Genomic DNA, 24,325 nt, shown 5'->3' with positions numbered 1-24,325 from the left:
TCTGTGTCTCCGTGGCTGTCCTGTATCCTTCCAGGCTCATTCAAGCCTTTCTTTCAGTCTTCCCTGTCCTTGTCACGTAGGATGTGATTGCTAGACGTACTCTCTTTTTAGACCTTCTTGTTTGTCTTCTCAACTTGCTTTCTTTTGCCGTCTAACTTGGTCAGCTACTTGGGTTTTGAAAAGGAGCAGCCTTTCTTTAACTTTGACATGTTTTCTATCTTGTATCCACTTCTTTTTATTTTCCTTGCCAGATTTTTGAAATATTTTGAATATTTCCTTTCTACCAATCCCATCCTTCATTCCTTGTATTTCCGGTCTTTTTCACCTTCTTACCCAACTTCTAACATAACCAATGACCTGTTTTTAAACCACCATCTAAGATCCTTTCTCTTTCCTGCCTTTTCCTTTCATTCAGCACTCCTAAGTGGAAAGCATTCTTCTAGGTGCTAGGAACACAGAGATGGAAGACAAAGGAGTAGTAGGTATGATAAAATCATACACAGCATGCTTTGGGATTCCAGAGAAGAAAGCCTTTTAAGTCACTGTGGAAAGTCTCGTTCACAAACAAGGTGGTTCTGTAGTTTGACTAGGGTACAGAGGAGGCAGTGGGAAATCTCAGACAAGGAAACAGCACGTGCAGAGGCAAGGAGGACGAAGAGGCATTTAGGTAGCAGGGCCACCGTAGGAGATGAAACATGCTGAGGAGTTCGGGGGTTTTTCCCCCAGAGCAGTGAGAAACTATTAAAAGACTTTGAGCATTGGGGTGATAAAATCAGATTTGTGTTTTAGGAAGATCACTTTGACAACAGCATAGGAGAGGAGGTTGTACGTAAGCCCAGTTGGAAAGTTTCTAGAGTAAAATTAGAGCTCTTAACTTAAAACACTCATAGAAAGAGAGGAAACCAGAGAATCTTTAAGAATACCTGCCTCCATGAACTGCTAGCTCCAGTTGGCGCTAGTGGTAAAGAACCCACCTGCCAATGCAGGAGAGGTAAGAGACATGAGTTTGATCCCTGGGTTGAGAAGATTCCCTGGAAGAGGAAATGGCAACGCATTCTTGCCTGGAGAATCCCATGGACAGAGGAGCCTGTCATGGGGTCACAGAGAGTTGGACATGACTGACGTGATAGCATAGCATGGCTCCATGAACTGACTTTCAGCAGTATTTGATATTGGACATTATTAGCCTCATACTTTTCAATAGGGAATGAACAGTTATACTACAGCTCTTATGCATGTGGCATTCTGTGTATTAAGAGATATATAGAAGAAAGCTTAAGTATAATTTCTGCTTTCCAGGAGAATAGAACCTTACAGGAAAGGTAGGACATATACATAATAACCAATTAAAAATAGTTCAAGCTAGCATATAATTAAAACAGTGAGTATTAGAGTGTTACTGTCAGTGTTATAGAACTTCAAATGATCAGATTGGCCTCTCTGAAAGTATCTCAGAGGAGATAAATAGGGTGAGCAAATGGTAATACAAGTAATGAGTTCATATTGAGCAGAGAATTTCTGAAGGGAGTTAAATATAGGAGACTTTTAGTTTCTGTAATCTAAATGAAATTAAAGTTTAGGTAAGAAAGCTTATAATCTTTAATATAAGGTAGTGGTAATTAAAAAGCTGTGAGATGGAATTCCTTGAATTCCTAGGACATACCAAGAACAAGATCACCAGTCATCGTCACTTTAGTCTCAGTCGTGTCTGACTTTTTGCGACCCCATGGACTGTAGCATGCCAGGCTTCCCTGTCCATCACCAACTCCCAGAGCTTGCTCAAACTCATGTCCATTGAGTAGGTGATGCCATGCAACCATCTCATCCTCTGTCATCCCCTTCTAGGAGAAGAACATGACACAGTAATGAAAACAACACAATAAGAATAGCCTATTTCATGACAGGGTCCTGACCTACTCGACCAAGCAACTGCACGCGATTCAGAGAGGACAAGAATTAAAATACTCTTCGTTGTAAAAAAAAAAAAAAAGAATAGCCTAGCATGTGATTCAGAGAAAACGCTTCTAAACACATGAAGGTCTCTGTGAAAGTTTAGTGTCATGGAAACTAGGGGACAGCGTATACCCTCCTGTGATGGCCTTTCTTATCTCTCTGCTTAATTAAAATCACTCTCATCCTTTAAGTTCTGCTTAATTCCCATACCATGGCAGCTCATTAATTGCTTTTTAAACATTCTTTGAGTGTGACCTATTTTCAGTACAGTTTTTTTTTCCTCAGCTAAGTTTGCAGTTTCTGGAGAATGTGAACTTGCTGACAGATATATGTATATCCCTTGACAGTATCTAGCCCTGTGTTGTTCTTTAGTTGCTAAGTCATGTCCAACTCTTTGCGACCCCATGGACTGTAGCCTGAGAGGCTCCTCTGTCTATGGGATTTCCCAGGCAAGAATACTGGAGTGGGTTGCCATTTCCTTCTCCAGAGAATCTTCCCAACCCGGGGATCGAACCCATGTCTCCTGCATTGGCAGGCAGATTTTTTATCACTGAGCTATGAGGGAGGAAACAAATAAATCTGTCAAACAACTTTAGAAATAATTTGGGCATTCCGTCTCATGGATATTTCTTTCTGCATCAGTTTTTAAGTTTACACGTTAGCACTATATTTTGGCCATGGTTTTCTCATCATCTCATGTTATCTTGGCTGTGAGATTACACATATGCACACGTATCTGCTTCTCAGTACTCAATCTAGTCCAGATTCCTTGATGGATAATTACTGATCTCAGTGCTATGTAAAATAAAATAGACTTAGGTAAATATACCATACATATATATCAACTTCAAAGAATAATTGGTAGTTAGATGAGAGGATATAGAAAAGGAAATGGATGAGTAGCTGGGTGGAGTTTGAGAATAAGTGGTTAGTTTGGTAAGTGGGTGACATTTTACTGTGTAGTTGAGTCTTGATTATCCATGGGCAGGTGGTTCATATACTAGAATTTTGTGAATAACCATATATTTCACTTAAATAGACATAACTGAATTTTTTCTACGAAAAAGGTATTCTTTGAGTGTTATTCACTAAATTAAACTTAAAGATTTAGGTTTCAGTTTTAGAAAATGTAATTCATATTTTTAATTACTTTGATATCATCATATTTTGCTTTTTTTATTTGCCATATTTACATGAATTAGGTACTTATGAAGTCATCGAGAGGTGAAAGTTCTCCAAATTAGCTAGCAAGTCATAGAACAATTTTCAGTTTAGGGAAATAATTATTATGTAAAATAATTATTAACTAGAATAACATGCTTATTCTATTTTCATTATTTTAATTTGCAACATTGTAATTATTTAATCAAAACTTAAAAATCAAATTTAAAACCTTTATGTTCTGAATGTGAAGTCTTTTAATAAATAAAAATTAAATGCTCTTTTATCCATTAACTTGAGGAATTTAAAAAATATTCTAAAGGTAGTTTTTCATTCTTAAATTTTCTTTTTTGCTTTACTCAATCAGGAGAAGAAAGACATGCTTTCATTTTAAAAGGACTTAATTTTTAAACTTTGTGATCTAATGAAAACATTGTTTGATAAGCACTGCTATATAAGACTAGATCACTTCAGTAGTATATGAATAAGTCTTTAAAATCTTTAAATTTTACAAATGATTCATAATGAGTCATGAAATTTGTTATAATCATTAACTGAGGGGAATGATAAATTGGTATTTTCTGACAGCCAGTAGGTCTTCACCTGTTCATGACTAGTTCTTTTGATGACTTTAAGAAAGGAAAAACCTTCTACCTCCTTTTTATTTTTAGAAATACTACTAAAATTTAATATTAATTATATTTGGTTGTTTTCTTTGATTGTTGTTATTCTAAATTAAATACTTTTTACAAAACTGTGTATAGTTATACGGGGGCTTTCCCAGTGGCTCAGTGGTTAATAATCCACCTGCAATGCAGGTGCCACAGGAAACACAGGTTCAGTCCCTGGGTCAAGAAGATCCACTGGAGGAGCGCATGGCAACACTCCAGTATTCTTGCTTAGAGAATCCCATGGACAGAGCAGCCTGGAGGGCTACAGTCCATAGGGTCACACAAAGAGCTGGACATGACTGAGCGACTTAGCACACACACACATATAGTATGTATGACTGGGAGTTTTCTTAGCTTTAATGGGGACTCAGTGAATCAGAATTGCAACAAAAGAAAATTTTAACAGGTCCCCGTGCTGCCTTTCAAGATAAATAGAATGATGGAGAGGACAGCCTGTGATGAGCAATGGAGCCCAGTTGACACACTCAAAAACTGCATCTTGGGGAAGGGAAAAGGAGAGAATTTGCTTCTGAGGGAACATGGGTTACAAAGTGTTAGGAGGTTATTGTGTTTAAGTCGATGTAGCTTTTATGAACTAGCGTCCTGACAGCCTCAAGCCCTAATGAAAAGTAAGACCATTTACATTTAATTGAGCTATTAACTGGGCTCTCTGGAAGGAAGCTGTCCACACTTGGCATCATCATTGCTTGCCAACTCCCTCACTTTTTTAAGGTTCCACTAATTTCCTCTAGTTTCATATGCTCCCTTTTCCACTCCCAGGGGTGTAGTGAAATTGGAGTTTGCTGTACCATGACTATCACCATTCTTCTAGATTGCCTTGGACAACGCCATATTTCTTCTGTTCTTGTTCTTCCTCTCCTGGGACCCACCTCACAACCCAAAACTTATTTGAATGAGAAAAGTATCCTTACTTAGCGTAGTTCTAGATCAGTTGGCTCTGCTTAACTTCAGCTTCTGTCTCTTTTTGCAAGGCAGCTCTTAATTCTGAGCCTAATTAGTAGATTTTTTCTCCCTTTTGTTTGGCCACTTAAATAATTCAACAATGTAAATCATGAAATTATTTTGTAAATCAGTGTTATTTTCATGAAAAACTTTAGTGATATTTTCTAGTGTGTTCTGTTACCTCCCACATTAGGTACACTCCCTGCAGTTACAGAGGAATGGAGGAGAGACTACCTCATGGCAGCATGTCACGACTTACAGATCACTCCAGGCACAGTAGTTCCCATCGGCTCAATGAACAGTCACGACATAGCAGCATCAGAGATCTCAGTAATAATCCTATGACTCACATCACACATGGTACCAGCATGAATCGGGTTATTGAAGAAGATGGAACCAGTGCTTAAATCGTCCTAAGGTGGAAATTTTGTGCTGTTTAAAAAGCAGATTTTATTCTTTGCCTTTGCATGACTGATTGCTATAACTCAGTTATGATGCTTTCAGTCAGGTGCAGATGGTGTCCATTGAAAAGTAAATTTTTGCTTTTTATATTGCATCAAACTTGGAACCTCAAGGCATCCAAAATGCTAAGAATGATATCATCACATAAATAATTCTTATTTCTAGGTTATGAAGAAATAATTATTTGTCTGGTAAGCATTTTTATAAACCCACTTGTTTTATATTTGGAAAAATCCTAAAATGTATGATGACTGCTTTATAGTGAACTTTCATATAATATCAACTGGTTGTGAGGTAACATTCTGGTAGTTCTATTAATAAAACAAAATTTCAGAATTAAAGAAATTTTCTATGCAAGGTTTATTTCTCAGATGAATAGTAGGACTTTGTAGTTTTCTTTCCACTAAGTGAAAAAGAACTGTGTTTTTAAACTATAGGAGAATTTGATAAATCAGCAAGGGAATTTTAGCTAATAGAATATAAAGTCAACTGAAGAATCTGATTAGTCTACTGAAGACTCTTTTGAAATTCTGTCAAAATAGTCTTTATGCAGAGAAATACAGGAGTAGGATTAGCAACAAAGTAAAAGCGGAGATGGGCATTTTTTTCTCAGTAATTGTGCTGTTTTTATTACTTTTGTAAATATTACTTTTACTGGCTGTGTTTTTATATTGGTAACTTATCCATATGCATGACGGAAAATTTTTACTTTTAGCCATTTTTTCCCATGTAGTAGTATTGATTTGTAGAGAACTTCATGTTCAGATATGTTCTATGGGAGCATGTAATAAGATAAGCATCACATACTGTAAGCCTTTTTGTAGTAACCATAGTTACAAAACAGCAAAGTGTTTCCTCTGTATCTGTTATTGTGTTTTTTGCAGTGAAATGTAATCTTGCCAAAGCCGCCAGATGTTGGTATCCAGGCCCCTCGCATTGCCCAGTAGCCAATAAGCCGCAGCTTTTGCCCCACACCTTTATCTTCAGGTTCTGGGTCATTCTTGTTTACAGCTGAAATATATGTATAACCCGAGTCCACAGTGGTGATTAATTTGGGATATTTGAAATTCATTGTAGCTTAATGAAGCATGATTAGTCCTGCTGTGAAGTTATCTTTTAACTTTAAAAATATCAATTCAAAAATCTTTGACATTTTGTCTTGTAATATTTAAATAACTTATAGTAAAAATTTTAAACTTTATTAGGCATGATAATGATCGGAAGGGAAAGAAAAATTCTGGAAAGTGCTGGATGTGTTATATAGACAAGCATATTTAAACAAGCCATCCTCAACCCTGACTACAGATAAGAATCACTCGGGCAATGCCCAACACCTTCTTCTCATTGAGATGAGGACTGGTAGTTTTATAAAAAGCTTCCCCAGTGATTCTAATCTGCCGCAGGCCTGACTGCAGGCTGTTTGAAACTAACTTGCTCCTGCTGATAATGTGATGGCATCATATTATATCATGTGAAAACCTAGCTGCACTCAATGTTAGGCTTTTATATCTATTACCTGATTGATTACAACTGGAATTCTGGACCCCACTCCTAAAAATTAGTACTCAGTAAGTCAAAGGTGATGGTAGGACTTTAAAAATCTGTCATCATAAAAATATTAATATCATAGGTGATTCTTATACAGATATCCAAGAATCAGACTTTAAAAATATTCTAGACTCCAGAGAGATCTGGCTTTGCCATGTGCTAGTTTTTGACCTTTTACAAGTTAATTTCTCTGAGCCTCAGTTCCCTTGTTTTTGAATGAAGATAGAAAATAAATACCTACCTCACAAAGTTGTCAATAGGTATCAGATGAAAAATCATATGAAAGCTGAAAGCTCTGAAAACTTTAGTGTTATGAACTAGAAGGGATTAAGATTACTGAGGACTTAAGATATTTGTCTGAGGGCTACCATAGTACAGTCTTTGATATGTGTTTGAATTCATGTGGACTTTTTCCTCTCCTTTTTTAAAACAAAATGTACCAAGAAATTTGGTGTTGGAAAAGCTTTCATCAGGCACAGAAGTCAGTTTTCTGATAATAATTTGTTTGCCTGTCATGTTTTTTTCTTTCAAAGTACATATTTCTTAATATTTATTACTAATTCTTCATGAGATATGTGAACATTTGGCTCAAATGCTTTACTTTTTCCTCCATCCTCATTGTCTTTTTCCTTGAAACTGGAGTTAATACTCAGGACAAGTAGAATCTGAATTCCCTCACATCTGACAGTAGACCTTTACTCTGAAGATCAAATTGGTAACAACTCATTTATAAATAAATCAGTAGTTCATGAGGCTTTTGTCTGAGAATTTCTCCTGAGAACAGCATGAAAGACCAAAACAAACATTCAGACACAAAAATAAGTTAACATAGAAGGTACCAGTTTGAGCTCAAAGATGCTGTCGTTCATTGCCATCTGCATTATATCATCAATTGCCAAAATGTTAATTGGTTTCTTTTTGGGCCAAGTATAGACAGTTAAGTGAACATCAATATGAAAAGCTTAACCCTGTGCTTCCTGATTTTTAAATATTCATTTGTATCTTCTCTATTAAACTGTTGATATATGTGTAAATGCTTTATTGGCCTTTCAGTTACTTTCACTGCTTCACAGAATTTACTTAATATTGTTAATCTGTCATTTTAAATAACAGTATTTAGTTTGGGTTGTGTTATTTATCAAACTAGTGCTCCGAATTAAGACTTTTTTCATTAAAGAGACAATCGAAGAACTACAGCAAAATAACAGTTTCAAGTCTCAACTAGCTTAAACCAACTTGAACAAGTCCGGACAGCTTTCTTACCATATGTTTAATTTGTGTTGTGATTGGCAGATGATAATGTTTAGTATTTTATTTTTTCAGTTGACAACTGATAAAATAATAGTTCTCTCTAAAATGTTAACATATCCAAGTTGATTCCCTCTTCCAAGGGGCCTACTAGTGCCCCTCTTCAGGAAAGTAGCAACTTGGAATAAAATCTGGCACGCCTCAGGCTTCTGAGGAAAAGGGGGTGTTTATTTCCTTTGCCTGCCTTTGGCTGCCTACATGTATGGTTAAAAAAAAATAAAATAAAATGTTAACATATAACCAAAAAGTTTTCGAAAAGTACTCTGATTTCAGCAATATTGTATTGAATTTTTTCAGTGATTAAAGCAAACAATTCAAAACAATATTAAGCTCAAAACAATAATTAGTTTCAAAGAACAGTTAATAACTCAGCAACTAGAAGAGGGCATGGTAGGTTTTCAATTAAAATATTTAAATAAATGAATGTTATGCAACTCACTTTAGTCATGATAGTCTCAGTTCAAAGAAATTTGAAGAGTCTAAATTTGAGCTAAGTGAAATGAGTCTCTGCTTTACCGGAATAATATGTGGCAAGTAATAATCAATGAGGGATTTCCCTGGTGGCTCAGATGGTAAAGCGTCTGTCTACAATGCAGGAGACCCGGGTTCGATCCCTGGGTTGGGAAGATCCCTGGAGAAGGAAATGGCAATCCACTCCAGTACTATTGCCTGGAAAATCCCATGGACAGAGAAGCCTGGTAGGCTACAGTCCATGGGGTCGCAAAGAGTCGGACACGACTGAGCGACATGGCTATATAATAATCAATGAATTGCACCAAATAAAGTTTATTTCTCCTAGAGTAACAGTGCATATTACTATTTTAATTAAATATATATACAAACTTACGCTAACACTTTATATTAATTTTAGAAGATGAACAGCAGTTTTTAGAAGTAAGTAGGTTCTTGTTGGTTTAATGTGAAATTAGATCTTTGTATACTAGTTGGGTGAATGAATATTCAAGTAAACCTTTATTAATAATGATTTTCTTTTTCTAAAACTGTTTCTTGGAGCAGATTTAAGAAAATTCTAAGAATCTCTTCAAATGAGGAAAATTAACTACATTTTAACCTACCTCATTAGTTTCTTTGTGATAATAGCTGGAAATAACTGAAGTTGTAACTTTATTGGTGTGGACTATATCCCCATGAAATAAAAGGAACTACTTAAAAATTTTTGATAAAATAGTGGATCATTGGCTGGAGCTTAGAAAATGTTAACATACCAAATTTTCACTATGATGATATTTATATTCCTTTTGACATGCCAAAGGTATGTTTATATATTATCATACTTGGATGACTAACATAGTCTAGTGTAATGAAAATTGCCCTGGGCTTGGAATTCAAAAGACCCATAATAATGATGTAAACTGAACAGGTCGTTTAATTTCTCTTTGTCTCAATTTCTTTGATGTAAAATGAGGATAAGGTAATTTGGGGCTTTGAGACCTGCTCTACAGGACATTGTGAGGATCAAATGAGCTAACAAGAATTATAGTGCTCTTTAAAAAACACTGATAGAAAAAAAAAACAAAAAAACACTGATAGTATTTGTTTTTGTTAGAATTTGGGGGTTACAGAAAGCAAGCATAATGGTATTGAGCAGTAAAAACAGAACAGGCAGTTAGGCCAGTATTCATTTGACACAGTCTTCAAATCAGCAATCCAATTGACCCTTTAAAATGAGATTCTTTTTCGAGAACGACTGTGCCCTTAGATTGTATTTGGCCCTTTATTAAATGTTATACCAGAATATGCTCCGAAAATTTATATGGTTGAATTTATAGGTCACTTTCAACAGAAATTTGGGGATATCCATTATATGTCTGCTTTGATATGGAATGATATAACTACATTAGTTTTGCAAGAAAAATATAAAGAGAAGTAGGCCCTGTTACTTTTTCTCCTTTGAGGCCTTTCATATGCCTAATTACTTCCAATTAGGAACACTTCTTTTTTATTAGTGATTACTGTAACTTATTGGTTTTCATCATGGCAAAACTTTAAATTTTAAGTGATACTATTATATTTGTATATGTAATTTTTTAACCTGCATAAAGTAAGGGTTTCTCCATTCTTTTCCACACATAAACACACAAAAGGGCATTTTTATAGAACCTAGAGGTACAAAGGAACTCACGATTCTTTTAAACTACTTTTATGCCTTTTTACAACTGAGTAAAGAAAGGTGTTTAATTCAGCTATGTTTCTTAGTAGCTGTATGATTTTATACATTATTCTTGTGTCATTTTTATGTTTTTTATGAAAAAATTATGTTGACATCTCTTCATATTTTAATTCACTTCAATTCTGTTTTGCTCCAATGATATGATTTTTGAGAAAGGAATGGGAAAACTAAGCAACCTTTACCTCCATCTTATTGTAATTACTCTCCTGGATTTTTTCCTAATTTAAATTCTGTACTTCCTTAATAGCCAAATTGATAGGATTATAATAATTTCTCTCAAGATCTGAAGTCTTCTGGGAAAGAGAATATTAAGGTTTATCCAGAACCAGCCATTTTTGTAGACATTCCTATTTGGTTGATTTATAAAGATTTAATACAGTAAGTTAATAAGCATATTTCTTATTCTGTGATCTCTAATTAGAAAGTAACATTTTTGTTGCCATAAAGTTAAAAAAAAGTAAATTTTCACTTACATTTTAGTCAAATCCCATGCCAGTACATTACCTCCTATAAAAGAGAGTAGTTCAGTCTATTTAAATGTATTAAGAATGGTTTCCTTTGGAATTTTTTTTGTTTTTAATAATCACTTTTCTCAGGAAATCTGTTATGTCCTTTCTTGGACATTTTCACTGGTGTGATAGCATTGTTTATAATTCTTTTTTATCATTTCATTGGTCACTGTCAGCAGTTTTTCCTGATCAAGAGAAGCAAGTATTTACCTTAGAGTAATTCAGATCTTGAAAATTCAGTGTTTTGTTATTTTCATAATTATTGTTCATTAATAACATTAATTTTTATTAGAGTGATTTTTTTCCAAGCTTTTTATCATATTTCCTGCAGTACGGTGAGCTATATTTTTATTATAGCCCTGGGATTTTTGTTACGTAAGTCAGCTTGTTTGTATTGCTGACTTGCAAATATTACTTTAATTGTGTTGACATGCTATTGACATAAAAGAAAGAACTTTGGAGCTTAATAGTTTTTTTTTTCTAAATTGGCAGATTTTTTGAATGCTTAGTAAAAATACATTATGTTAGTTTTTAAATCTGACAGAACTTTGTGTCAGAGGTCTGATTTGTAGTGTTGCATCTGTTTTCAATGAGCTGTGGAACTTTGCAATTTTATCTCTTGGGACCTCAGTTTAACCATCTGTAAATGAAAGAAAAAGGGGATTAGACCAGGTCGTGTCTCAGATTCCACCTGTCTCTGGTTTGGTTATCCCTTGACTATTTTATAATCATTATCTTATTCTCGTTATTCCTCCCATGAACGCTATATACTAGATCAGCCTGCAATGTTAATGCAAGTTGCACTTAAATTGATAGGATTCAGCTATGTTGCTGATTTTGTTTTTCAGTCTTGATTTTAGGTAATTTTAAAGGAGGAAAAAATTATATTACAGATTGTAAAAGTAAAAAAAAGGTTACAAATAATCGACATGACCTTTTTTCCTCCCAAAGGAAATATCTCCTAAGGAACCAATATAAGCACCTTAAAACTGATGTACAGAAAAAAATAACATCTAAAATTTTTGTGGTCTTTGTTCTCTTAAATATGAGCATAGCTACTTAGGCTAAACTTTTAAACAAAATGTATTAAGATAAAATTAGTAAACAAAGCATATAACAGTTATATGGCCCATATAACTAATTAAAAAGCTATTAGGTTTGCTGACATGAAAATATTTATAAAATATAAAAATAATTGAGGATTGGATTGAAATTTGTCTGTTCAGTAATTACCCGTAAGCTGAAACCTTAGATTCTTTGCATAACTACAGTTGCCAGATTGCCACGAGCAAGTGAATATCCTGCTTTAAAATATCCTTAGAGATAAATGTGGTTTCTTTGTTTTATTTTTTTCAGCTCTGCAGAAGATGTTTCTGTAAAGCCTCCTTCTGTAATAAAATGTAGAGATTCTATTACTTCCGTCTCTCGACAGAGTTCTCTTGTAGATTTATTGATAATTACATTGTCTGAGAACCAGGCCATAGAGGTTCCTGTTACACTTAAAGATCATTGTCTTTGTTCTAATTGTCTTCCTTAACTCCTATCAATCTCTTGAATCCTTGGTCTGTAAATTTACAATCTAGGTACTGGGTTTGGTGTCTGGTGGGTAGAAAAGAAAAATGGAAATTGATACAGGAAGGTGCACTGGTTTCTGATGTAATTTGTTTGGCTGTACTTGATTCCTGTCTTTGGTCAGTTCACTGGTTCAGGCAGCTCTCCTGACATCCAAAAGTTCAGTTAGATGCCCAGCGTCTCTCACTCACATATTGCTATATTACAGTGTTACATTAACCACCTGTTAAGAACTACCACCACGACTTTCTTTTCAGTTCTCTGACTCTGTGTGTTTTGCTATTATGTTTGTTAAACCTTGAGTCTGAGGTCTAAACATTTCATTGAGTACTTTCTGGGTTTTGATAATAAGATATTCTATAAGGTAAAACAGATAATCCTAGGGTGGTTTAATTTATATTTATCCATCCACCATTTTTCTGTTTTTCTAACTGACCCCTCCTCAGTTTTGAAAATTAAGTTTATAAATATCTTCCGTCTCTCCTTTAGCCCTGCCTCAGATAATTTTTCTTTGAACTACTCTTGTTGGCAGAAAGGTTTAATATGGAATAATTCTGTGTTTCTGAGACAAGATCAACACAGTAGTTCTTTACATTGAGCTGAGGTGAACATGTATTTGAAATTGTTGCAGTTTCTTTACATGTGAACTTAAAATTAATTTTTTTAATCATGAAAAGGACTCTCTGATTTGAAAACATTAGTTTGGAAGTTCTCTTGTTATCAGGTGCTATTTCTACCTTAGCTGTGAATTATCATAATAAATCTGAATTCTTTATCATTCATCTTTTTAAAAAAGTTAATGCCTCTAGAATGATCCCATTTCACAAATCTTTTTTTTCCACAAATCTTTAATACCAACTTCAAACAACTTTTCTGTTTTTATTTTCAAATGCCAGACTCTGTTTTTAAGTTTTATTTTTTCATTGAAGTTTAAACATATTACATATGTGAAGGAGTGACTGCAGTTTAAACATTTACTTTGGCATGATAAAGAGAGCTACGCCATCCATAATCGCTTTCTCCCATTACCAGAAAGAAAAATTCATTTGACACTTAAAAGCTGTTAAATTGTCTTATTTTTATTTGAAAGAGCTATGGAAGCTGTTTCTTCTCATTTAAACTTTTTAAGAAAATGCCAACTTTGCTGTGTTTTAATCTGATAGTGAATTGGGATTATTTATATAAGTATATATGTCTACAGTTTATAATAGTGAAGTGAAAAGTGAAGTCGCTCAGTCGTGTCCAACTCTTTGCGACCCCATGGATGGTAGCCGACCAGGCTCCTCCATCCATGGAATTTTCTAGGCAAGAGTACTGGAGTGGGTTGCCATTTCCTTCTCCAGGGGATCTTCCCAACCCAGGGATCGAACCCGGGTCTCCTGAATTGCGTGCAGACGCTTTACTGTCTGAGCCACCAGGGAATCCCACAGTATCATAGTTAATAGTTACTTCACTGTCTGTAATATACGATACCTGAAGCTCACATTTATTTAATGTGAGTGGGTTTTGGGTTTTTTTTGAGCCCCTTTTTTTGTTTTGTTTTTTATTTTCTTAGTGTTGTACATTATTATATATGTTAGGTTATCATGGTCATCTCAGTAGAAAGCTCTTGAGTAGATGGTTTTTTTGTTTTTGAGAATCAGCCCAAGGAGATTCATATTATGTGGCCATAGCTGGGTAATATTATTCTGAGCTATGTGAAGTTGCTGGTTTTGTTGCTCAAATGTTAGCAGTTTCATAATACATATTCAAGAAACAACCAAACAAAAGATCTTTTCGAAGAGCTATTTCAACTTCCCAATTCAACTCTTTTAACCAACCTACCAGAGGCTTTATAAAGATTCAAACTGCAGATAACCAGAGGCCTATCAAGAAAATTCTGCTTTGTTTTGCTGTTAAATTGCCCAGTTTTCAAAGGTATTTAAGCAAAATGACTTCAGTAATTGAAGCAAATATCTTTGGGGAATGCTTAAGTTACGTAAGTTTTTTCATTAAATCTGTGTATAGTTTTTCAGCTTTCATTCACTGAGATATTGTCATTTATCAAAGGATTAGTCTGTAAATATCATTTGAAGGCAAAATAACTACCCCCTGCCAATATCTAATATGGACTCAATTTTGCCAGCTATAGAATTTTGTCTTCTTAGTATGCATTCTAAAATAATAATATTATGTTATGTAGCCAATAGATTTGCCTAAACATGCCGTTTTAAAGATTTTCTTTATACCTGTGTTTCAAGTTATAAGAATTAAAATGTATGAGTATAAAAAAGGATATAAAAATGATAAGCTCCTACTTAGGAAATCCCCAATTTTAAATAGAACTGTGTTTTGAAAGGTTGTGGATTGGGTTGTTCCAAAGTCAGACTACATCTCCTCGTGTATATAATATTATAAATAATAAGGGTAGCAGATAGCCAAAAAGAGGTGACCTAATGCTCTCCAAAATTAACCTAGGGGTCTTGGTTTGGAATAAAGTGTTCGTGACTATAGCCCTTTCTCCTGTTTTAAAAAAACAAATCATTGTTATTAGCACAGATGACTATCAATTAGAATAAATATTTAGCTTTTAAACAAAAGTGGAAATAGTTCAATCAGTGTTGGTGAAACTATTTTGAGACAAGAGATTTCATTTAGATAACTTAAGTTGGGAATCTGTTCCTCTTTCGAAGAGCCTGTGTGATGACTGAAAGTGCTGTGTGTTTTCAGTGACCTTGAGGAAGGGAGCCAGTCATTTCTTCTTAAGGGTTGTAAGAAGTAGGGGCCTTGCTGATCTCATGCTTTTCAGTTCAAAAACTGTGTCCAGAACATCTTAGATCTCCTTCACCCACAGTGTTCAAAGGCTGTCTGTATTTCAGGCTCAGTCTACCCTACCTTCAGCTGAGCCTGTCTTCCAGCTCTGTTCCCTCATACTAAATTTACAGGTGAGCGTTCTCCATTCTTAGTTTGTTTTTTTTTAAAGTCTTTACTCATTTTACTGTTATGAGAAATGACCACCACCTTCTCCTTTTCTCAAGAAATATAAAGGTAGAAGAGATATTCCTTTTCCATTATTTTTAAAAGCTATTGTTTTTGGACTGCTGGCACTTGGCAGTTTAGTTTTCAGACCCTAATCTGAATTAAGTTGATGGAGGTGACCCTAAAATTGATCTAAAGTTTTAATCTTGCTTTATCATATAAGCATCTGGTTGGAAACTGTGCTGATGAAGATTTGTATTTTGTGGCATTGGTTCTTCATGTTTCTTTTTTATGTATTTAAAATAGATCATTAATTTCCAAACAAGTGGAGAATTTACTGTTGTTGAGCTATGTAGAGGGCAAGTGTGCTTGATTAGAGCATGAACTGTACTTTCACATTAGCTGATGTGCTTTGCACTCTGCTCTTGTAGATTTATTTTGTTTACAGTAGACTGATGTCAAGTTTTTGTAAATGTTTTTTACTTAGCACTTTAACTGTGAGTGTACAAACTGATTTTAAATGTAGTGGTTGTATATTTTGGTTATAAATTGGAAATTTGTAATAAAAATTAAATGATTTGTTCTCTATTTTGTCATCAGTACCTGATTGAGTGTAATTTTCTACATCATCTATACTGCTATTTTTAAATTAGGTTTCATACTTTATGTTTTTCTAATTACTAATTTTTTCATTCACAATAGCATAGACTCCACAGTAATCTGGAGTATAGATACATCATTCTGTATCATATCTCTGGAATATAGATACATCGTTCTGAATGCTATCCTATCTCTATTCATTATTATATCCCCATGCATACCACTACCAGGTACATAACAGGAGAAAAATGTGAACGCATTAAAGTACCTATATCAATTTCCCCAATAGGAAGTCCTACCCATGTAAGCAAATTTTTTTTTTTCCATACACAGGACAGCCGATTAAGACTTAAACTGGTACTAGAGTGTTTTTTGCCGAGATCACGCATTCTTTAGTTGGAAGGAACCTTAGAAATCATAAGGTTCAACTTCCAACCCAGTACCAACATCCTCCAAAACCAGCTTTTATAAGCCTCTGCTTGAATGATTTCAGTAAAAGGAAGCTTACTACTCTAAGGCCTTGCATTCCATTTTGAAGTCAGCCGACAACCAAAATGAGCAAAGTGAGCAAGGAAATTAACACTCTCCTAAAGTCTTCATAAAGGAGCTGCTGGCATCTTCATTTCAGCCCCATGAGACCCACGTCAGACTTCTAACTTACAGAAGGTGATAAGTTGCTTAAGTGTTGCTTAAGCCCATAAATTTAGGGTAATTTATTAGAGTAGCAGTAGAAAACTAAAATATTCAGCCTCACACTTGCACATCTGCAAAGCGTGGGCAATGAACAAGCGAGGAGTGGAAAATGGGCCAAGGAATCCATTAAAGACCAGAAACATTGCACAGAACTGGCCTGTTGCCATGAAACAGACTGTTGAGGTGGCTTGGAGAAGTTGGAGGTACTGAGATTAATAAGAGCAATCAGTCTCTGGTGCCCTTCTTCCAATATTATCCTTCAGTTTTTTTCACCATTATTGTCCAGTTTTCTTTTTATTCCCACTTCTTTATCTTCTCCTCCATCCCAGTTTTCTTTTTATTCCCACTTCTTTATCTTCTCCTCCATCGTACTTTCCTCCTTTTTAAAACAATGCTCTTTATTTTTCTCTGCTAATCAAGTGTATGTTTTTATCAACCTCACACTCCCACTAGCATACCCACCCCATTTGTTGGAAGGAGATAAGGAGCAGAATATGAGAGGAGCCTTGAGAGAAGGTTGAGATTTTCCAGCATGCCAAGACTTAAAAAGGTAAGGAACTTAGCTTTACCGCCTGGTCTCTGAGTACTCCAGTGCAGCACATGAATTCACAAATGAGGGTTATATACAAATCCATTTATTAGAAAAAAAATCAAAACTAAGCAGGCACTCAAAAGTATTTTGAAAATAATAAAAAATTTTTGCTAAGGTACTGATTAGTGACTGTCTTCTATTTTGCTGCTGAAAAATTATGTTGAGCCCTTTTCACTACCTGTTAGCTCAAAATTAAGGCCGCCTTAAGGAGCCAAGGGAAGGTTTTCATCAACTTCAAGTAACATTAGATGAGCTGCTGAACAATAGTAAATACAATAGAAGCATCTAAATACTTAAATGAATCAATGAAGCATGTACATTTTTATTTTAAGAATTGTTTGGCACCAGATTTTTTAGGAAAGTGTTTGCTGAGTATGATGACTAAGATCCATGCACTAATATCTATGTACAAGCTTCTGATTGCCCACATGTCCTGCTGGCTACAAGGGCAGAAAGGACATTGCTCTCTGGCAACAGATTGGGCTTTGGTGGAGCCAGTTTACGGGCATTATTGGTAATAATCCCAAGGGCACAGGTATTACCTCAGTCATCAATTTAATAGATGCCAAATGAACCCTTAGCACAAAGACAAGGAGAGAAGTCTCTTTCATTTCCAATGTGATGATAAGCATTTCTGAAAATTCCGAAAATTGTGTGGGCCATATGACTGTCAGAAATTGGCTTGTTTCTAGAGCCATTGCAGCAGCACTAAAATTGATGAGCAAATACAGAGGAGAACAAAGTCATTTAACCTGGAAGTCCTTTTGTTCCTCTCTCCTGTCTTAATCATTGTTAGGAATACTTTTGCAGAAGCATGACATATTTAATTAGAGGCTTGTTTTTGTTGTCACAGTTTTAGTTGTTTTTCCAGAACCAAAGGTTATGTTCATATTGTTTTTCTTGTCTGTTGATGAAAGTAATTTTAGAAAATGATTTTTCAAGTCTCCGTGACTGTTCATTAGCATTCATTCATTTATTCAGCAATCATACATTTGTTTACCTACTCCTTATCAGGTAGTGAATAAGACCCTAGAAATTCAAAGAAGAAAATGTCATGATTTATACTCCTGCAAAATTCACACTCTAGTAAGGAGATAAGCTTGTAGACACCTGAGTACTATAATGGTGGTGTGTTCAAAGTGTTATTTGAGCACAAATGTGGAAGTAGTTACTTCTGCCATGAAGACTGGGTGTTCAGAGAACTATTAGAATAAGAAAGATCCAATCGATAGAAATTTATTAATCACCTAATAATTGCTGAGGTTATGGTAGGGAACAAATAGACAGTTGTCCTGTTGTAGTTCTATAATTGAAATTTTGAGTCTAAAGAGAGGAAGCAGACAATAAGTAAAGACAATAACAGATTAGTTTCAGATAGTAATAAGTGTTATGAGATACAACTAAGCGTCCTGTAGGGAAAGGCTTAAGGGTCTTGATTAAACAATACAGATTTTATTCAAAGTGCAAAGGTGTGCCATTGAAGCATTTTAATTAAGGGGTTAACATGACTAATTTTCCTTTTTAAAAAATTCTGCTGGCTCTATGAAAATGGATTATGAAAATCAAGAATGCACACAGGGAAACCAATAAAAAAGCAATTGCATTAGTACAGGTTAGAGATAATAATGACTAGGACTCAGGTGGCAGTTGTAGAGATGGACAGGAAAGGGAAAATTCAGGATGTCTTGAAAGTAGAGTCAGTACCACACACTTAGAAAATGAACTCTTGGTTGCCAGAAGGAAGGGATAATTAAGGACTTTGGGAATGTCATGCACACATTGCTATATTTTAAATGGATAACCAACAGGGACCTGCTGTATACAGCATGGAACTCTGCTCAATGTTATGTACTGGTCTGGATGGGAGGGGGTTGGGAGGAGGATGGATACATGTATATGTATGACTGAGTCCCTTCATTGTTCACTTGAAACTATCACAACATTGTTAATTGTCTATATCCCAATAAAAAATGCTTTTGGTGTTAATAATAAATAAAATTTTATAAATAAATACTTTAAGATAAAAGTAGAATCGGTAAGATTGACATACTGGATGTGATAGTGACAGGAAGGGGGTGAATGAAAGATGACTCCTAGTTCTTTGGTTAGAGCGGCAAGGTGGAGTCAGGGCCATTTGCTGTGGTGGAGAAAACTGGAGGAAGAATGGATGCTGGAGGGGAAAACCAAGAGTTCTGTTTTGGACAGGTTTAAAGTGACCGTTACCCAAGTGAAGATGCCAAGTAAGCAGCTGGATATAAGCCTAGAGCTCAGTTCAAGATCTTGGCCTGAGACCGAATGTGAGAATCATCGAGATGTAGGTAGGATATAAAGCCATCAGGTTATAGGAGATCACCTTGGGAAGACTGGATAGAGAGAAGTTGTGTACAAGACAAAAGGTCAGGAAAGGAGACTAAGAAGGAGAGGCCAGTGATACAGGAATATCCAGGGAATGTGTTGAAGAAGCAGGAAAGAAATGCTGTATAAAGGAAGGAGTCCTTAAAGCCAGTCAAATGATGCTTAAAGGTCAAACAAGATGATGACTAAGGAGGACCATTTGACTGGACAACGTGGAGGATACTGAAAAGAACAACTTAAGGGGAATTCCCAGGCCATCCAGTGGTTGGGACTCCATGTTTTCACTGCCAGGGGCCCAGTTTCAATTCCTGGTCAAGGGACTAGTATGGTGTGGCAAAAACAAAAAACCACCACCACCACCAACAACAAATGGAGTGGGAGGGGAGGCAGCCTGGAGTGGACTGGAGAGAGAATTGGGAACTTGCATTTTTAGCAGTCGGAAGATTAGATGTTTTCAATGATCCTCCCAATGTAAACAGTCAAAAATCATCTTTGTGATTGTATTGCTAAACCGACATGATCAAAAACAGTGAAAGCAAAAACACCGGTGATAAGGTAGCACCAACACCAGCTTCTCTTGAGTTTTTTGCCGAACCCTAGAGACAGTACCATATTTGGGGGTCAAGAAATGAAGCTTAAGAAATTAAGCTCCAATATCAATTGGAGACTGTGATAAATCTCTTTAGAAAGGTGGGACTTCAATGGGTTATACCTTCAATGTAAAGGAGATGGAAGAAAAGGAAATCACACGGAATGAGATACCAAAGAAATCTGAATCCGAGTTTAGCATTGGTTGGCAGAAGTATGGTGGAATTTCCCCCTGAGAACGTGTAATGGCCCTGACAATACATTTTTTGGTCCAAATATATTCTGCATGTGACCTGAACCTTGAGCCAAGAATATAACTCAAAGTGTCCTGAATTGCTTGTTACTCCAGGCAGCTGTCAGAAGCAAATGCACATCTTTGGAGGAAAGCAGTCTAATGTTGGGAAAGACTGGGGGCAGGAGAAGGGAGCAACAGAGGATGAGATGGTTGGAGGGCATCACTGACTTGATGGACATGAACTTGAGCAAAATCCAAGAGATGGTGAAGGACAGGGAAGCCTGGCGTGCTGCAGCCTGTGGGGTTGCAGAGTTGGACATAACTTAGTGACTGAGTAACAACAACAACGTTAATTTACGTGCCAAAGAATTTCCACAGAAATTTCCAAGGGAAAGGAGCAGATCATAGTCAAAGCTAGCAACACACACACTGAAGAACAAGACATCAGGAGTGAGAGTCTATTCTCCAAAGACTGAAGATTTTTAGAGTTAGCACACAAGATAAAATAACAATTTAACATGTTTAAAGAAATCAAAGAAGGTATTAGATGTGTAACACGATACTGTGAAAAATCACTATGCAGGTTTGAAAAAAAGAGGCCTAGCTGAATGTCTAGATATGAATGTTTTAGTAACTGAAATAAGAAGCAACAGATTAAACACAACCGATGAGAGACTACTGAACTGAAATACGCATGCTCAGTTGTTCAGTCAAGTCTGACTCTGCAACCCTATGGACTGTAGCCCACCAGGCTCCTCTGTCCATGGAGAAATTTATGTGGTGATTTTTAAAAACATTTTTTTGGCTATGCATGTGGGATCTTAGTTCCCAAACCAAGGGTGGAACCTCTGTCTCCTGCAGTGTAAGTGTGGATTCTTAACCACTGGACTGCCAGGGAAGCCCTGTGTAGTGATTTTTAAGTGTTTAGAATTCTTTGACATTCTCCTCTTCAGGAGGTGGAGCTTCATTCTCCTTCGCTTAAGCATAGATCAGCCTTCTTCATTTGCTTCTAACCAACTGAATAAAGTGGAACTGAAGGTGTGTGATTCAGGGACTGGGTCATAAAGGATGCTGTGGCTTCCTGCTGCTGCTTCCCTCTCTCATACCTCAGCTTGGGGAAGCCAGCTGGTCTGTCCAGAGACTACTCAGGCAGCCCTGGGAGAGGCCCCTGTGGGGAGGAATGGAAGTGAGCCAACCTGGAAGCAGCTTTCTCTCCAGCCCTGGTCCCGCCCCTGTTGATGACAGCCCCAGGGTCACTTGACCTTCACCTTGTGAGAGACACTGAGCCAAAACCACCCAACTAAGTCATTCCTGGATTCCTGTCTCCCAGAAACTGTGTGAAGTAATACATGTTTGCTGCTTTTAGCAGCTAGGTTTGTGGGTAATTTATTATACAGCAATAAATAAGTAATACAAGATTAATTTGAAGAAATTACCTTAAAGACAGCACAGGGATAGAAAGCGATAGAAAACATGAAATGAGATTAATCAACATTCCAGAAAGAATAATGGAAACAAATATTTGAAGTATTAATTGCTAGGAAATCTTTAGAATTGTTGCAAGACAATAATCATTAGGTCTTTGGAGCCCAGTGAATCCTAAGATGAATACTTTTTTTTTTTTTTTTTTTTAACAGCACTTAGACATCTTATAGGAGAGTTGATGAATACCAGACAGGGAAAAGATTCTTTAACAACACAGCCAGAGAGGAGAAAGCTCAGTCTCAAAGGGATGGCAATTACACTGAAAGCTGATTTCTCTATAGCAATAATGGAAGTCAGGAGCCAGGAATATATCTTGATTTACTGACTGCAAGACAACTGTAGTTTGAACGTTCTTTGAACATTGCCTTTCTTTGGGATTGGAAGGAAAACTGACCTTTTCCAGTCAGGTGGCCAATGCTGAGTTTTCCAAAGTTGCTGGCATATTGAGTGCAGCACTTTCACAACATCATCGTTTAGGATTTGAAATAGCTCACCTGGAATTCCATCACCTCCACTAGCTTTGTTAGTAGTGATGCTTCCTAAGGCCCAATTGACTTTGGACTCCAGGATGTCTGGCTTTAGGTGAGTGATCACACCATTGTGGTTATCTGGGTCATAAAGATCTTTTTTGCATAGTTCTTTGTATTCTTGCCACCTTAATACCTCTGCTTCTGTTAGGTCCATACCATTTCTGTCCTTTGTTGTGCCCATCTTTGCATGAAATGTTCCCTTGGTATCTCTAATTTTCTTGAAGAGATCTCTAGTCTTTTCCATTCTATTATTTTCCTCTATTTCTTTGCATTATTCACTGAGGAAGGTTTTCTTATTTCTCCCTGCTATTCTTCGGAACTCTGCATTCAGATGGGTATATCTTTCCTTTTCTCCTTTCCCTTTAGCTTCTTTTCTTTTCTTAACTATTTGTAAGGCCTCGTCAGAAAACCATTTTGCCTTTTTGCATTTCTTTTTCTTGGGGATGGTCTTAATCACTGCCTGTATAATGTTATGAACTTCTGTCCATAGTTCTTCAGGCACTCTATCAGATCTAATCCCTTGAATCTATTTGTTACTTCCACTGTATAATCATAAGGGATTTAATTTAGGTCATACCTGAATGGCCTAGTGGTTTTCCCTACTTTCTCCAATTTAAGTCTGAATTTTGCAATAAGGAGTTCATGTTCTGAGCCACAGCTCCTAATCTTGTTTCTGCTGACTGTATAGAGCTTCTCCATCTTTGGCTGCAAAGAATATTATCAATCTGATTTCAGTATTAACCATCTGGTGATGTCCACATATAGAGTCATCTCTTGTGTTGTTGGAAGAAGTGACCAGTGCTATTACCAGTGTGTTCTCTTGGCAAAACTCTATTAGCCTTTGCCCTGCTTCATTCTGTACTCTAAGACCAAACCTTGCTGTTACTCCAGGTATCTCTTGACTTCCTACTTTTGCATGTCTGTCACTTATGATGAAAAGGACATCTTTTTTTGGTGTTAATTCTAGAAGGTCTTGTAGGTCTTCATAGAACCGTTCAGCTCCTTTGGCATTAGTGGTTGGGACATAGACTTGGATTACTGTGATATTGAATGGTTTGCCTTGGAAACGAACAGAGATCATTCTATCGATATGCCAGCAAATTTGGAAAACTCAGCAGTGGCCGCAGGACTGGAAAAGGTCAGTTTTCATTCCAATCCCAAAGAAAGAATGCCAAAGAATGCTCAAACGGTATACCGCACAATTGCACTCATTTCACATACTAGCAAAGTAATGGTGAAAATTCTTCTAGCTAGGCTTTAATAATACATGAACTGAGAACTTCTAGATGTTCAAGCTCGATTAAGAAAAGGCAGGGGAACCAGAATTGCCAACTTCTGTTGGATCATAGAAAAACCAAGAGAATTCCCGAAAACGTCTGCTTCATTGACTACACTATACCCTTTGACTATGTGAATCACAACAAAGTGTGGAAAATTCTTAAAGAGATGGGACTACCAGAGCACCTTACCTGCCTCCTGAGAAACCTGTGTGCAGGTCAAGAAGCAACAGTTAGAACTGGACATGGAACAACAGACTGGTTCCAAATTGGGAAAGGAGTCCATCGAGGCTGTATATTATCACCCTGCTTATTTAACTTATATGCAGAGTACATCTTGTGAAATGCAGGGCTGGATGAAGCACAGCTGAAATCAACATTGCAGGGAGAAATATAAATAACCTCAGATATGCAGATGATACCGCCCTTAGGGCAGAAAGTGAAGAGGAACTAAAGAGCCCCTTGCTGAAAGTGAAAGAGGAGAGTGAAAAAGCTGGCTTGAAACTCAGCATTCAAAAAACTATGATCATGACATCTGGTCCCATCACTTGGCAAATAGATAGGGAAACAATGGAAACAGTGACATACTTTATTTTCTTGGGCTCCAAAATCACTACAAATGGTGACTGTAGCCATGAAATAAAAGGTGCTTGCTGCTTGGAAGAGAAGCTATG

At 36.3% G+C, this 24,325-nt stretch overlaps 1 protein-coding gene and 1 non-coding gene across 3 annotated transcripts in view; both read left to right on the top strand.

The window, feature by feature from the left end:
- The window catches only part of FZD3 (frizzled class receptor 3), a 98,073-nt gene extending 82,189 nt beyond the window's left edge, over positions 1–15,884 (top strand). For both annotated transcript variants that reach the window (XM_070794414.1, XM_070794413.1), the window contains one exon: positions 4,942–15,884. In XM_070794414.1, the coding sequence (XP_070650515.1) occupies positions 4,942–5,155 (214 nt within the window). In that variant the 3' untranslated portion in view covers positions 5,156–15,884. The remainder of the gene's footprint in view (positions 1–4,941) is intronic.
- LOC139184702 (small nucleolar RNA SNORA67) lies at positions 8,125–8,268 on the top strand. Its single transcript, XR_011568267.1, has one exon. It is a non-coding gene; the product is annotated as a small nucleolar RNA SNORA67 (small nucleolar RNA).
- Positions 15,885–24,325: the final 8,441 nt, after the last annotated feature.

The sequence above is a fragment of the Bos indicus genome, chromosome 8 (genome assembly GCF_029378745.1).
Source record: "Bos indicus isolate NIAB-ARS_2022 breed Sahiwal x Tharparkar chromosome 8, NIAB-ARS_B.indTharparkar_mat_pri_1.0, whole genome shotgun sequence".
In the NCBI taxonomy this organism is placed as follows: Eukaryota; Metazoa; Chordata; class Mammalia; order Artiodactyla; family Bovidae; genus Bos; species Bos indicus.
Note: the sequence above shows the minus strand (reverse complement) of the source record. Positions and strands in the feature narration are given on the sequence as shown.